This window comes from Rhopalosiphum padi, chromosome 3, assembly GCF_020882245.1.
Source record: "Rhopalosiphum padi isolate XX-2018 chromosome 3, ASM2088224v1, whole genome shotgun sequence".
NCBI lineage: Eukaryota > Metazoa > Arthropoda > Insecta > Hemiptera > Aphididae > Rhopalosiphum > Rhopalosiphum padi.
Window position 1 is genome coordinate 68,148,045 of NC_083599.1, and position 16,201 is coordinate 68,164,245.

At 29.0% G+C, this 16,201-nt stretch overlaps 2 protein-coding genes across 2 annotated transcripts; both read right to left on the bottom strand.

The window, feature by feature from the left end:
• Positions 1–4,212: 4,212 nt before the first annotated feature.
• On the bottom strand, positions 4,213–6,457 carry LOC132925487 (uncharacterized). The gene is made up of 7 exons (XM_060989879.1): positions 6,350–6,457; positions 5,780–6,268; positions 5,527–5,672; positions 5,193–5,397; positions 4,763–5,138; positions 4,500–4,694; positions 4,213–4,427 (listed from the first exon to the last, which is right to left on the bottom strand). The coding sequence occupies exons 1-7, from the start codon at positions 6,455–6,457 to the stop codon at positions 4,213–4,215; spliced, it is 1,734 nt and encodes a 577-aa protein (XP_060845862.1).
• Positions 6,458–12,000: 5,543 nt separating this feature from the next.
• On the bottom strand, positions 12,001–14,359 carry LOC132926877 (uncharacterized). The gene is made up of 2 exons (XM_060991298.1): positions 14,082–14,359; positions 12,001–12,934 (listed from the first exon to the last, which is right to left on the bottom strand). The coding sequence occupies exons 1-2, from the start codon at positions 14,322–14,324 to the stop codon at positions 12,116–12,118; spliced, it is 1,062 nt and encodes a 353-aa protein (XP_060847281.1). The 5' UTR covers positions 14,325–14,359; the 3' UTR covers positions 12,001–12,115.
• Positions 14,360–16,201: the final 1,842 nt, after the last annotated feature.

Sequence of the window (16,201 nt, forward strand, 5' to 3'; positions counted from 1 at the left end):
ATCAGAAAAACGACGAATAAGATTTTCTATAACAGAATCAAGCACAGCATAATATTTGATTCGCCAAAATGCTTCATTTGTTACTTGAGCAGAAACTTCTTGTTGAAATTTAAGTGTCAGGTAGCAACATAATTGAATAATAATGCATTTTATTACAAGTCTTAAGTTAACAAAGTACTTACCAAAATGGCAAAATACTATTATGATTTAAGCAAAAGGGAAGTAGGTTCATAGGTACTCATTTATTATAAAAAATATTTACATACCTACACCTAAAGGTTTTTGTTGCTATATACCTATTTTATATTAAAATAGTTAGGCTATTTATGATAAATGTTGTAGGTATTTATATATTAAGGCATTAATGACATGCAAAAATAACAAAAAAAAAATAGAAGTTAAATATACACAATTTTTAAAATTATTTAATAATGAATAACTTACCTGTAATATTGGTCGGTATGGCCCGGTGTGAATATCACCTAAATCATTAGGGCTATTCGGCTGTATTTTCTGTGCTATTACGGGCTCTTCAGCTTCTACTATGGAAGTTTCTTTGACCACTACGGGCACTACGCATTCATCATTTTTTTTTTTATTAATATTGAAAATATTAAAAACTTTATTGTTCATCTTAATATCGTATAGCAATAAATTCATAAAACTAATAAGAAATAAGTAATAACAATAACTGAAAAATACAGAGGCGTAACGTTTTATAATTGTAAATATTCTTCAATATTCCAACCTCAATTACAAGACAGATGACAGTACGACAAAGCTTATCAATGCAATCCTAAATATCACAAAATAATATAAAACCCACAGTCCCTGTCTAAAAATAGATATTTTTCACTCAATATATTTTATCAAACATAATCGTTATCTCTTATCTATTTTACTTGAAAACTTTTCGAGATTTAAAATATTCATTTCTTTTTTTCCAAGTGACAAAATACAATTTTACGTGTAATATTTAAAATTAATAAAGGATATTTTTGGGGGGGCTAAACCATAGCCAGGGGGGACTAAGCCCCCCCTAGCCCCCCCCTAGTTGCGCCACTGATTATATGTATCTTCAAACACATCATGAGAAGCTGCATGTTTTGAAAAACATGTTTCTAAATGTTTCAAAATTAAATATAAATTACGATCTGGGTGTGTTAAGTATCCTCTTGATTTATTGTTAAGTAAATCAGTTTCAGTACCTACAGATGAAGTATTTAAGTTTTTTATACTTACAATACATAACTGGCATTTAGTACTTTTTACCAATCGTTTAGCAATGTACCTATTTGAAGTAGGTAAATAAAATTATTATTTAACACGTTGGCTACCATGTAGATCACGGGTGACTCTTACATGCACTATCCTAGCGTACCAGACGCGATAAGAAAGAACTTAACTCATACACCATAGGAGTCACGGGTGTCTCACGTTGCACGATTCACGAGGTACCATGTGAGTTACCTGTGACTCTCGCATATTTTCCACTTTACGTGGTAACACTGGTAAATCCAAACAGCTGTTCTCAATAATTCTTGCACTAAATTATTGTAAATTGTGTTATCATTATATGATCCACTTGGGGTATCACCAGTGACTCAAAATCAAAAAACAAATTTAAAAGAAAAACAATTTTTTTGTATTCAAATAAAATAAAATAACACTTCTTTCTCAAGTAATGAACAAATTACAAACAAAATTAACAAAAAAAAAATATTAAATAACTTGAAATAACATTAAAATAAACACTATTCTTTGTGTATAGTCAACAGTTCATAAAAAGTATTAAGAATGTCGTTGACAAAAATCTAACGTCTCTTTTATCCTTCCATATACTGATACTTGTCAATTTGTCATTTTCTTTTCCTTTTATTTCATCTACTCTTAGTTTTACATTTAGTACATCCTTAGGACAATTTTTAACATTTTTCCTAAGGGTACCTACTATATGAGTGTTATTGTCTAATAAAATGTGAGCAATATGAAGACCTGTGTAAAAATTATATACTATTAGAGTTCTTCATTCATTTAAATAATTTTCCATTAATGATAGAATAACTTTACCAGCACAAGAAATGTTACTGTTAGATCTGTTAGTATCTTTACCACTGTACACACTTAAGTTATATGTTATTGCGATTCGCAATAATAATAAATTAATATATTGTTAAGAATTGGCGGGAAATAATATAGTATATTATCAATTTATCATTATCATGTACCTAACCATAGCATTAAAAGTACGATACCTATATTGTATGCATGAAGATTAGAGATAAGGAGACAAAACTCCGTATACAAAATATGGCCCGACAAAAGTCGCACGGTTATTCTGCCACCAGGAGCGCGTCGTTCGATTAGAGGGCTATGTTTTACCACATATTATATGTATTTTACTATAAATGTGCGTTATTTTTGTATTTGAATGAAATATAAATTATCATTCATTACTTATTACCTGCTTATATTAAAGTATACTTAAATATACAAGTAAAGTTCAAAAGGTGTTTCCTGTAAAAAAAGTTTAAAATTCAAAATATTCTATAATGACTACGAGTTTAATGAAAAATGGTATGTATATAAATAATACATGAACTAAAGTTTTGATAATTTTCTACTATACTTGGTTTTTTTCCTTTTTTTTTGTAGTTTCATTGTAGTTTGAGCGTCTTACAATGAAATGTATACGCATTGTAATAAAAAAGCGTACAATACTTTTTGTCAAATCCATATTGTGTTCTTCACAACCAACAAATGGTAAAGATGCTGTGTCCGTCCATAAGTTAGAAGTTATAGAAAAAATTGTGTCTACATTCAATTCTTCAGAAATTAAAGTCTGTAATGTAATTTTTTCTAGTGTTGAAATGAGAACAAAAAGACAATCTGATGGATGAATCAAATATCCTTTGGAACGCATGTCAATAAGTTTGTCTCTAGATGAAGTAAGCTCGTTTTTTAAAGTTAAAAGACATCTTTGGCACTTGGTAAATCTGGTTGATTTTCGAGCAATGTATCCAGCTAAGTAAGATAAAATTAAACTTGAAGTATCAGGCAAACTATAATCATGATCATGAATATATGATGCAAATTCAATTTTTTCAGAATGTCCTTTGTCAAAAATTTGATCTAGTTCTTGGTTTATTCTTTGGGCTCGTTCATTAGTGTTGGTTATATCTTTAATATTCAAAAGAGTATTTAACATATCTCCACCGGAAACATTGGAACCCTTTGGAGGCTTTACAAGTGAATATGTGCTTAGTAACCTGAACATTTGAATAAAAAGAATGGCATCCGGATGATCATTTGAACAACAAGCTAAACGCATCTTTCCAAAAAATCTCTAAAAGCAATTTTTATTTTTAAATATATAATTTATTATATTGTTGATGAATATGGCAGGTTCAATTACCTCTAAACTATCCTGGTTTAGGCGTGATGTCATTAGAAAATAATAATCACATTCAGCACAGAGAAAAGATAAAAGTTCTAAAGTAGCTTTTAAAGTTACTTTTAAGCCATAACATGTATTGAAACCATAACCTAAACTTTTGGCTCTTGACTCCCAATCAATTAAATATACAAGAAATTCTTTGATACACTATAATAAAAACAAAAAAAAATTGTATGTAATATATAATGCTCAACTTAACTTAAAAGTTTGCATACAATTTTTTTTTATAGGTATTAAAAATTCTTACATTTTCTTCTGGTGAATTTATTCTAAGGGCTCCGATTTGTGTTCGAGAGTTCATTGTTTTTATTAAGTTGTATACTCTTTTTATAAGACTAATACTATTTTCACATCCCTCTAATTTTGTGTTGTTGGATTTATACAACTCCATCGCTATGGCAGTATCTTCACTAAAGAACTATTGATAAAAACAACATTTTTAATAAATAAAAATAACTTTATTATAATTATTAAATGTTTTGTATGAAAATATCTATGTCATAAATTACTCTAAATGCAAGGCCAACATTCATTTTTTGATAAAATTTTGGATGCACATCTTCCGTTTGTAACTTTGAAATTTTCAAAGAGTATTCTTGTAATTTCTCTTCATCTATGATAGCATCCCAATGTTTTATTTGTATTCCTCCTTCAGGTGTCTAATTGGGTTCATAAACAAATCAATAAAAAAATATTTTCTCAAAGTAGGTATATTATATAATATGTTTCTATTATACAAATAGTAATTTCTTATGTTAAAAAGAGATTATATTTACCCATGTTTCGTTTTGTTTAATCAAGGAATTTCTCAAATTTTTTATCAGGTGTGGGAAATCTGACATAAACCATAGTCTTCTATTATTATCAAAAATATGTTCACAGCTCACATTATTTTCACTTATTCCAAATTTATTCCACATTCCTCTATTCCAAGCAGCTCCATCAGTAGTCACCACATCCACAAAAAAACCTGATTTTTCAATTAATATAATTGCTTCTATAACTATTTGATGAAGCACTGCACTGTTTGCTGCTCCTCTACTAAGGAAACATGCAACTGCTTGGACCCACTGTCCTCTAAATGGCTGAAACATTAATACCAAAGCATGGTCTCCCTTTTTTTGTTTTTGGTCAAGTGGAGTATATTTTCCCAAATCTGTAAATCCATTTACTTTTAAAGTTTCCTTATCAAATACTAATTGTTCTGAAACTTTCATTTCATCCAGCAATAGAGTACCTTTTTATTAATTAAATAAAAAATTAATTGCATTTTTTTCAATAAATAAACAATAAAAAAAATTGTACCTCTTCTTTCATTTATATTTATATGTTTTGATTTCTCCTTTAAACATGTAAAAGTACTGGGCTGAAAACCATAAACACCTTTAGTGTGTTTTAAGTACTTTCTAATAGTTTCTACAGAGGGAAGTGTCAGGATATTATGTATTCGTATATGTTTATAAGTTTTTCTGCTTTTTATTCTTATAAGCATACACTCATATATCCAATTAAGAGTATAACGACGACCATTAGAACTTGCTACTTTAGAAGCGTCAAAACATGTTTTTAATGCTTCATGCTGATTTTTTGGCAGTTTTTGGATTGACTTAATTAGTATTTCCTCATTTGTGGAAGCACACAACTCTTTTATCTTATTCATCTTTCTTCTTAACTCAATAACCTATTGTGACATAGATGTAATATATTTGATTTATTTAAAGCATTGTTAACTAACCTTATTTCTAAGCCTAGACACTTTTCTTTTTAACTGTTTAGCTGATTTCTGAGTTTTATTTCTAATTTTACCACGAGGATTGAAAACTTGTTTTCTTATTCTATCAGCCATTCTTTTTCGTTCTATCCTACAGTCAAAACAATAACTACTCATTGGTCCACGTTGCCCTAGACGTTTTTCAACATAACCTTTGCATGTAATAGACCTGATAGAAACATAAATATAGGTATGAAACATTATTTATTAACTAAATTAATACCTATTACTATTTATTTTTATATATTGAATATAATATATTAGTTAAATTATATAATAATTACATCACATTATTTACCTGTTAATGTTATTTGCTGATGTAATCCCTTTACATGCTATTAAAGAATGTATATATTTCAATAACTTATTTGTATCATTCATACTCAATAAAATTGTATTAATAATGTTGCAGTCAAATAAAATTTCAATACCATTCAAAAAAATCTGTCAATATTTAATGTATAAAGAATTGGAATAATATGAATTAATATAAAATACAATTATAGGTTTGTACAGTTATTTATTTTATTTTTGAATAATTAATTGCTTACTTTTACTATTAAATTATTTGAAATTACTATTCTTTTTTCAGAATCACTATTCCATATTGCAAGCACTACTTCATCATCAGTTAATCCAAACATCCATTTATTACCTGGTTTTTCTAACAGATTCAGATTCTCTTTTAAATACTGAAAAGAAAATTCTTCGTGGGAATTTTCAACTGTATTTAAACATGCCTGACTTGGTTTAGATATCTTTTTATCAATATTTATAGACCTTTTAAGAGGAGGTTTTCTATTCATTGTATGCTTTGTTAGATAAAATGGCAAGTTCGGAAATATAGATGGAACTGCCCCTGCTTTTAATATGGGTCTAATTCTTTTAATTTTATTGACTGTTCCATCATTTAAGATAGTCTCGTCAAAAAGTAGAATATCATTCTCTTCGAAATGCAATTCACATATATAGCACTTTTCTGTAAGCATTTTGTCTTTTCTAGGTATAGCTCTATGCCATCTTGCTAAAAGCTCTGTATTCTAAATAACATATGTAACAAATAATTAAATAAGAAAATTATTATTCATAAATAAGGTTAAGATATTTTGTTTTTTTTTTACTTTGGGTGCTTTAAATAAACTTTTATTTTTTAATCCAATTGATTTTTGTTGTTTGACATCTAAAGCATAACCAGTATTACACCCTGGTACAAAACAGCACTTAACCATTTTTAATGTTTAGGTAAAAAAATAAAAAATACAAATTACTCTGGTTTTATGTATAATTATTGTATTTAAATAATCAAACAAATACAAAATAATAATACAAATTATTTGAAACCTTATCATTGTATACATTGTCTATTTATAAATTTAATATTTTGATGAATTCAATAATAAATAATCATATGGAAATCATTTATGTCCATGTGTTTAATAGCTAATTATAATAATATATTTGTTTTTTATTATTGAACCAATTCAACCAATATCCCCCTAATTCTGTATATATGTTTTAGATCTGATCTAAATCATAAAGTAATAAATTATTTGCAAAGAATAATAAATCATGTTTAATTAGAAAAACATACATAATTCCTATTATATATAGTATAATAATACTACATGTCTACATGCTATAATTGTAAAATGTAGCCCTCTAATCGAACGACGCGCTCCTGGTGGCAGAATAACCGTGCGACTTTTGTCGGACCACTTTATAAACGGGCGGCTCGTAGGAGTTTGGTCTCCTTATCTCTAATCTTTATGATTGTATGGTAGGTAATATTTATTATCTATGAATTGCTTGCAAAACTTAATTATTATTGAATAAATACTGGCATATTATCACTAATAAATAAAAAAAGAAATCGAGAGACACCAGTGATACTCAACGTATAATACACTTAATTATATTAACTAGGTACCATGAGTATCACCGGTGCTTCTCATTAAAAAAAAAATGGATAATCGTTATGTAACTGCTATATAGAAAATAATTTATATCGAACATTTTTTTATAAGATTTTTAGTTTCAAAGATATGGACTCGGTAGACAGAGAAAGTTATTTGAAATTTCTATTGGTACACTAAAAACTAAAGTCCATGTAAGAGACACCAGTGACTCTCATGGTACACACGATTAGTTTTTCGAAAATAGGTCTGGTAGCCAACGTGTTAATGCTATTAGGTTATTAATTCATAAAATAATTTACCCAGCCATAAAATAAACGACACAGTCAAAAACTGTAGAGTTGGCATAATCATGCTCTAACAGAATATCCAGATACCAGCATTCGTCTTCAATAATTTTGTTAATTTTTTCTTTCAACAAATCAATTTTTTTGGTTCGTTCTGAAATATTTTCCGGGTCATTTATAATTTCTTTCAAGTCTTTAATTGATATTACAGGAATTGAATCTATAAAGGGTTTAAGAGTATAAAATTAATAATTTTTATTCTGTTTTAAGAAATATTGATTATAATATGAAATATTTTGTTTTTGTTTAAAACTTAAACATTTAATTTTTCACCTTCAAATATTGTACAATTTCCTGTTTTGGGAGGTTTGATAACAGTATAGACTGAAAGCATGCGATACAGTTGTAGAAAAGTTGGTGCTGTAGGATGGTCATTAGGACCTGAGACTTGTCTAATGATTCCAAAAAATTTCTATTAAAATTTCTATAATAATCATCATTATATTTGTACAGAAAAAAAAATATAATATATATACAGGTTATAAAGATAATTTAATTACTTCTAGTGAGTCTTGATTAAATTTTGCAGTTAGGACATAACTAAAGCCACATTCGTTCAAAATATATTCTATTAACTGTATAGTTGAACTTAAGGTGATTCAGAGTCCCTCACTAGTTCTAGTTAGGAACTCACTTTCTTTAATTAGTCCTTTTTCCAAATTTAATTCCCATTCATCCAACCAGTGTATAGCATTATTTAATATCTAAAATCAAAACTCAAATGAATTTTTGATCTCAACTAACATTTATGAAAATATATAAACATATAATATAATATATGAATTAAAATTATAATATTAAATTAAATTAAATCAACACAATATTAATTATACACAATCAACAGACATGCGTCACAAACACACACGCACAAAACATAAAAAAAAAACCTCCAAATCATGACTATTTTTTTTAATTCCTTCAGCTGTATGTCTCTATTTAATGCATCAAACATATCATTTATTCTATTTGTAAATGCTACTGTCTCTTCAGATCCCTTAAAACAATCATAGTTCTTATTTCTATACAATTCAATACCTACTGCCATCGATTTGCTAAAGACCTGTAGAAAATTATTAATAAATGTAATAAATAGTTGTAGGAATCAATTATTTTATTTATTACCTGAACTGCATATTTGACCTTCATCTTTGAAAGATTGTTCAATTCAAAATGATGTTTAGTGAGTTTTGGACAAACTTTAATAATATTGTTATTTTCTATTTTAATTAAATTTGTATAAAAATCCCATTTAATTAATGACTTAAACGGATCCAACTATATAAAGTTTAATAACATAGGTACATTTGGTTAAGAAACATTTACATATTATTATATAATTGAAATTTATTGAACAATTTTAATTTACTCTTAATTCTTTATTTGTGAATAATCGATTTCGAATTGTTTTCATCAAATGGGGCACATCAGAAAAAACATAGACTTTTCTTGCTGTATCGAAAGGATTTTCAAAAAAATTGCAAAAGTTATTTCTTTTGCCCGATACTTATTCAAATGACTTAATTCATACTCAATAGTATCAATACAAAATCAAGTTTAAAATATAGTAATTTATTAATAAATTACCCCTAGAATAGACCACATATTACGATTGGTTGCTGCTCCATCACTCGTCATACCAACTATTTGACCTCCAGTCTTTTCAAATAAAATAATGGATTTCATAATTAATTTAGTAAGATCAATTCCTACATTTCAAAATTAATATGTAATGTAAATATTTTTACAATTTTCCTAATGTTATTTGTTAATGTATAATACCTTTTACAGGACCATGTGAGGCAAACACTAGCACTATAACACTATAACACTAACACAGCTATAGGCTGTACAAAATTCTCAGCTAAACTTTGCCACATTAAGACAAGTCCATGATTTGCTTTTTTATTGCTGTCTTTTATGGATTCTATTTCCTCTCCAAAATCCTCAAGTCCAATGTAGGTAAGTTCTCTAGTGTTAACACTTAAGCTTTCTCTTAAACTAATTTCATCAAAAAGTAAAATACCTTTTTTTTCAAAATTATTTTTAGTTGAAAACTTTTTGGTTAAAAGTTTAAATAAATTTTTATCAAAACCACATCCAATTTCTACTGCCAACAAATGCTTTCTAATGGTATTAATACAGAGAAGTGGTAATATATTCTGCTCTCTCAAAAACTTGTATTCACTAGGAGAAAAATAAATTTTATTGTTTTAAATCATGTATTTTTCAAATCATTTTATTAAACTAAAATTGTACATTTACCTTAAGCCGGTGCTACACGATGCGTCCAATACCTTCAAACGTTGGTCACACGATAGTTCGCCACATAGTGTAGCCGTCATGCATGTGTCCAGTGACAAATGTTTGTGTCCAATGTTGGCGTTGGAACGATTGCCGCCAAAAGTCGGTATTTTTGACCCGCGTCAAAGGAGAATCCAACGTTGGAAACAAGTTGCAACCAGCATTTGGTATACAGCTACACGATGTGACATGTGTAGTCGTGTGTCCAGACTTGAATATAATCATGTGATAAGTAGTGATAGTAATGTGTTTTCTTCTACAAGAGTCTCTGTTTAGTTTTGTTTTTTTAATATTAACCTACAAGTGTTAATTTTTTTTTAAGTAGGCACTTAGTTTTACTCTTTTTTACTTTTATTCAGTAACTGGTAAGTATTGTTTTGATCGTTTATAGTATTTTGTAGAATTATATTTTTATAGTATTAATATCAATAAATTATACAATGCAAATGCACATATTAATTAAGTTGTATTTAAATAACGTCGATTTTAATCATACCTATGTACCTATACCTATGTCTATAATAAAATGTAAATCTTAAGGGATGAGAAGTTATTGGACTCGCATACTTTTGTCTATGCATTATTGTTTTTAGATTCTGAATGGAGTGAAGAATGTATTGATTTTACAATGATGTGTGTTTTTTTTTTGTGTGTCTGTCATCACTTTTTGGAGTAGTAATAATGCTCCGATTTTTTACTTCAGCCCCTCTTTGAATAGGAAAATTTATCTAGTTGGTACTTTGGTGGGTCAAAAGTTAAAAATTTTCAATATTTTTTAAATGAGTCGGGAAAAACCCTAAAAAAATGAGGGAAAAACGGAATTTTTTAGGCAAAACCAGTTTTCGACAAAATCGAATTTTTTATTTTGCTATAACTCAAAAACTAAAAGATGTAAATACTTTAAATTTTCACCAAATGTTTAAATTAGCGTTCTCCATACACAGTTAAATTTTCAAAGAATTTTGACTTTTTTTGAGCTATTTATAGACAATTGAAATTTTCAATTTTTTGTTATAAATGTTGATAAAAAAAATTTAACTGGGACAAATTACTTGAAAATTTAATTGAAGGGTCCACATAACTTGTTCTAACTCTCATTCAAAAATTATAAAAATACATAGGCACAATTTTTTTTTATTAGCATTTGAAGTTCAAATATTGACAAAAATTCGTCAAAATTATGAATATTTTTCACTATTTGGTAGTTGAAAATTTATAAATATTTTACTATCAAAAGCTAAGAATTGAAAATTTAATACTATGCTGTCCATAAGTTAAGCTTAGAATAATTATAAAAAAGTTTGATAATTATTCAATTAAAAAAATTTTACGAGTGTTTAAAGTTTTAATTTTAATTTGAAATCAAAAATACACGAGTAAAATAACGTTTTACTACTAAATAATTTTCGATTTTTGTATTTTTTAAAAAATAACCAAACGTAGGAGCTTGAGACTTTTACTTAAATGTTTGAATTTGTTTCAAAATAGAATATATGACAATATTTAAATATAATATATCCTAGACTGACCAATCATCTCCGTTCAGAATCCTTTTTCGTATACAATGATACCGATCATTGCATTCAAATTTAACCTACCCTAGTCCGAGGTCCATCCCACCCCCTAATGTACAGCATAGCGATACTCACTTACCCGCTTTTTTTTAAATTTTTTTTTTAATTTTTTATTTATAATTAAAAATTTTATGTATATTTTGACAATTTTTCCTCCTATAATTTCTTCAAACATTTAAATATTTTATAAATGTCCTATTAGCATATTTGAATTTTAATTTTAGCTCTAAATTAATTTTTTTATGTATACATATATAAGTAAAATATTTATTCATAAGTAAATAAATACCCTATTTTTCTATAGTTGTATCATTTCCGTATACAAAATGGAGTGGAATAATGAATTAACGCTCGAATTTCTGGAAGCGTATGAAAAACATCCAGTTCTGTGGAACAGCTCTTATCCAGGACATAAGAATAAAAACATTCTACAGGATGCATGGAATAAAGTAGCTAATGAGTTGAGTGTTACAATGACAGTTGTTGCGTTGAAAAAGAAGAAAGGATCACTGATGTCGACCTACAGGACTTTGAGAAAGAAAGTAGTGGATTCAGAGACCACCGGAACGGGTTCACATGAGGTGTACTTTCCATCGTGGATTGCCTATAATGCGATCGATAGGTTTATTAGAGTCCAAAATACGAAGATATCTTCTCTGAATTCGGAGGTAATTTTATTTATTTATTTATATTTTAATTTATAATCTATTATTTAAATACAAAGTTAACCAAACAAAAATAATTATAAACCACTAATCAATATAATTTTGCCATTCTACTGCTCCACTTGTCATACAGTATTCTCCAAACTCTCGCCGAATATCCTTTGCTTCCTCGGAGGGTTTTCTAGGTTTGTTAATCAGTGAATTGAAAGATGCCATCCCTTGTAGATCATTGCGCCATGTTCCGGGAATCAATTCACCATCCTCTTCATAATCGAAAGTACCAGGTGGGGTATAGTTTTTTCTTGATGTTGCGCTTCTTCGTAGAAAATTATGAAGTAAACAGCATGTCATACATATTAAAGTAGCTTTATCAGGTTGTAGTAACATAGGTGATCTGAATACTCGGAAAACTGATGCTAAAATACCAAACACATTTTCCACAACTCTACGTGCGCGACACAAACGGTAATTGAAAATCCGTTCTAAACTTCCTTTAGGATGATTTCCTCTGTAAGGTTTCAGAAGAGTACTACTCATAGGAAACGCATCGTCACCTATAAAAACATATGGCATCTCCTTGTGTCGTTGTAATAAGGGCTCGGGTGGTGGAAGCAGAAGTTCGTTACGAATTATTTTACGATAAATACTCGTGTTAGCATACACACCTGAATCGTTCATTCTTCCTTGCGCGCCAACATCAACAAATGTAAAACAATATTCCGAGTTAACAAATGCCATGAGTATAATGCTGAATGACTTCTTGTAGTTGAAGAACATAGATTCACTATTAAATGGAGCTTGCAATAGTACATGCTTTCCATCAACTGCTCCAACGCAATGTGGGAAATCCCAATGACGTTGAAACCCATTTGCTATTGTTTTCCATTCCTCCTGTGATTTAGGTAGCTGTAAAATACAAATATTTATAATTCACAAATGAAATGGGACCTTATTGAATAATTGTTTTTTTTTGTATATATTATAACTGTAATAATATTTTTACAAATTAACATAAAACTTTAAAATTTTAAAATAAATTTTAACAATCCATTTATTTTTAGGATATTGCCGATGGAAATATATGTGGAACACAGGATTTTATGCAAAATGAAGGAGGGTCAGTTCATACTGGTTTTGAAGAGGATGTCTTAGAATCTTCTACACTTGGAGACAATGAAATTCAAATTGCAGGGGGGGACACCCAACAAAACATGAATATGTTCTCAGTCCCACAAACACCAACTATGAAGAGAAAACAGAGAAATGTTGATAGCCAACTAGTAAGCAAACACTTGAAACAAGCAAGTGATGTTTTGCAGAGTTTGATTAAGAAACCGAATGTACCACAAAATCAAAAGGTTACTGACGGCCCTGAGTTATTTGCACAGCTATTAGCCGAGAAACTTCGCCAACTATCTCCCCGGACTCGTTTACTACTGGAACATAAAATTGATAACCTGGTTTTTGAAGCACTAATTCAGCAAATGGATTCACAAACTCAAAATCATACTCCCAGAAGTATTATTGTTCCATCTCCCTGTTCATCGCTGGAAAGTTATATTTCACCTGGATCGACATATTCAACACATCAATTTTCTCATACGCCTTCTCCATATGAAGAACATACTAGTGCATCCTACACACAACCTCTCACTGCTAATCATGTGTACTTACAACCATCTCAACCGCAACATAAGGAAGGCATAAACATAACTGTCCCACATACACAATCAAGTACTATCCTTGGCTTTTATGGAAATGCTGAGGAATTCGTGGATGGTATTTAGACAGGAAACGATAAATAGTTTTAAATATAATGTAATTTGTAAACATTTTATGTTATTAACGTACCTGATATAAAATATGATTAATAAAAAATTTGTATTTTTCTTGTGTACTATAATAATTATAATGTAAAATGTATTAAATAAATTATCATTATAAATTTAGTATATAAATATTATTTTTAAGCGCCTGAATATCAAAAAAATATTGACCAGTCCAAATAGGTAGAAGCGTATGTAGAAGCACATTTAGGTGTTAAATTGCTTACTTTTATTTCATCTTTCAGCGCATCAATAATAGCTAGGCAAACTTCCGGTACGATAAGGCTTATTGATTGATGTGATATCTTAAATAGATATTCCAAGCTTACAAAGCTATCACCTGTAGCCAGAAATCGAAGAGTGACTGCTAAACGCTCTTGAATTGTTATTGCCTTCCTCATGTTAGTATCTTGTTTTCTTATTTTCGGTCCAATTTTTGTAAGAATAATTTCAAAATCTTCGGACGACATTCGACAGAAGTTTAGAAATTTTCCTGATTTTTCTGTCCTTAGAACCTGGAGCATATGTGAGGCATTATATCTAGCAAATAGAATTTATACGATTAAACAACCAACACTGCATAAAATATATTTAAATAAAAATATCAATTTTAAGTTCAACTTTATTATTACCGTTCTCTACTTCTATTTAATGAAGTCATCCACCACCTCCTTGCACGTCTTTTTTTCTGTTTTTGATCAATCAATACCTTACTACAAGATAAAACAATTACAGTGGCTGCAGCTGCAATTACGTCATCCATTTTTTATATTTATTTTTAAGCTTTTAAAGTTTTTTAAAGTGTGTTTATATTCACATTCAGATATACACTGGAGGGAAATATTCACCCAACATTCCGACTTGACACTGGGTCCAATGTTGGCCACAACGTGTAGCTGCAACCGTTAGACAAACATTGGTCCCAATGTTCAGCCAACGTTTGCACACCTATGTTGGACCCAACGTTCGACGCGTCGTGTAGCACCACCTTTATTTGAAACAATAAACACAATAACATCCAGTTCTCACTGTACCTACGGTTTTTGGATTTTTTAATTTTAGAAGCGTTATATATTTCGTATAATAAGTCAGTTTGATTTTTTGGTATATTGTTATTTTGAATTATTTGTTGGAAACTGTTAGTAGAGATTTCTTTCATTTTATTTTACATTTTGTTTAGTGTAGATTCTAAAATTGTAATTTTACGTTTTGCTCTAAATAGACCTTTGGAAACATCTTTTTTAATTCTTTTTAAATTATTAAGCTGTTTTTTATTGTTATCGATAAATATTGCGAATAATAAAACCCATTTGTAGCGATAATACGCAAGCTGTGTATAAAATTATAAAATCAACTGAAAAATTAAACACAAAATGGGCATTTATAAGTACAAAAGGTAAAAAAAAAGGCAAAAAGACTAACACCACTATTCAAATACTACAACTAAAATACTTTACCACTACGATTAGTACACCTTTTCTGAAACACAAATTAATGATTTAAGTTGTAACATTTAATAAAAATAAATCTACTAAATAATTATAAATGTAATATTTTGCATTTAACATAAATTCACAGACTGTGTGTGCAACATATAAAAAAAACCTGCAAATCTTTGCTATTTTTTATAACGCCTTCAGTTGGAAATCGGAGATTTAGAGCATCAAACATATCATTCAGAGTAATAGCAAATAATTCACTTTCTTGTGAATCTTGAAGAGCTTATAACCTCTTTTCCTACGTACGTGTCCCCAGCCCCCCCACTTTATGTTTTCGCAATTTTTTTTTACTCGATATTTAGTACGAAATTTGTACGAATTTGTACGATAAATAAAACAATTTGTACGAATTTATTTTTGCGGTTAAACAAAAATTTGAGTGGGGGGGTTATAGAAACGTTTCTCCAGCCCCCACCACTCAGGAAATACTTTTTTGCACAAAACACCTATGCAAATATTTAGTACGAAATTTGTACGAATTTGTACGACCGAATAAAAAATTTTTCGAAAACACCTTCCCACCGATAAACACATTTTACCCATTTGCCGTTTCCCCAGCCCCCCCACCGCTCAGGAAATACTTTTTTTCACAAAACACCTATGCAAATATTTAGTACGAAATTTGTACGAATTTGTACGACCGAATAAAAAATTTTTCGAAAACACCTTCCCACCGATAAACACATTTTACCCATTTGCCGTTTCCCCAGCCCCCCCCCACCGCTCAGGAAATACTTTTTTTCACAAAACTCCTATGCAAATATTTAGTACGAAATTTGTACGAATTTGTACGACCGAATAAAAAATTTTTCGAAAACACCTTCCCACCGATAAACACATTTTACCCA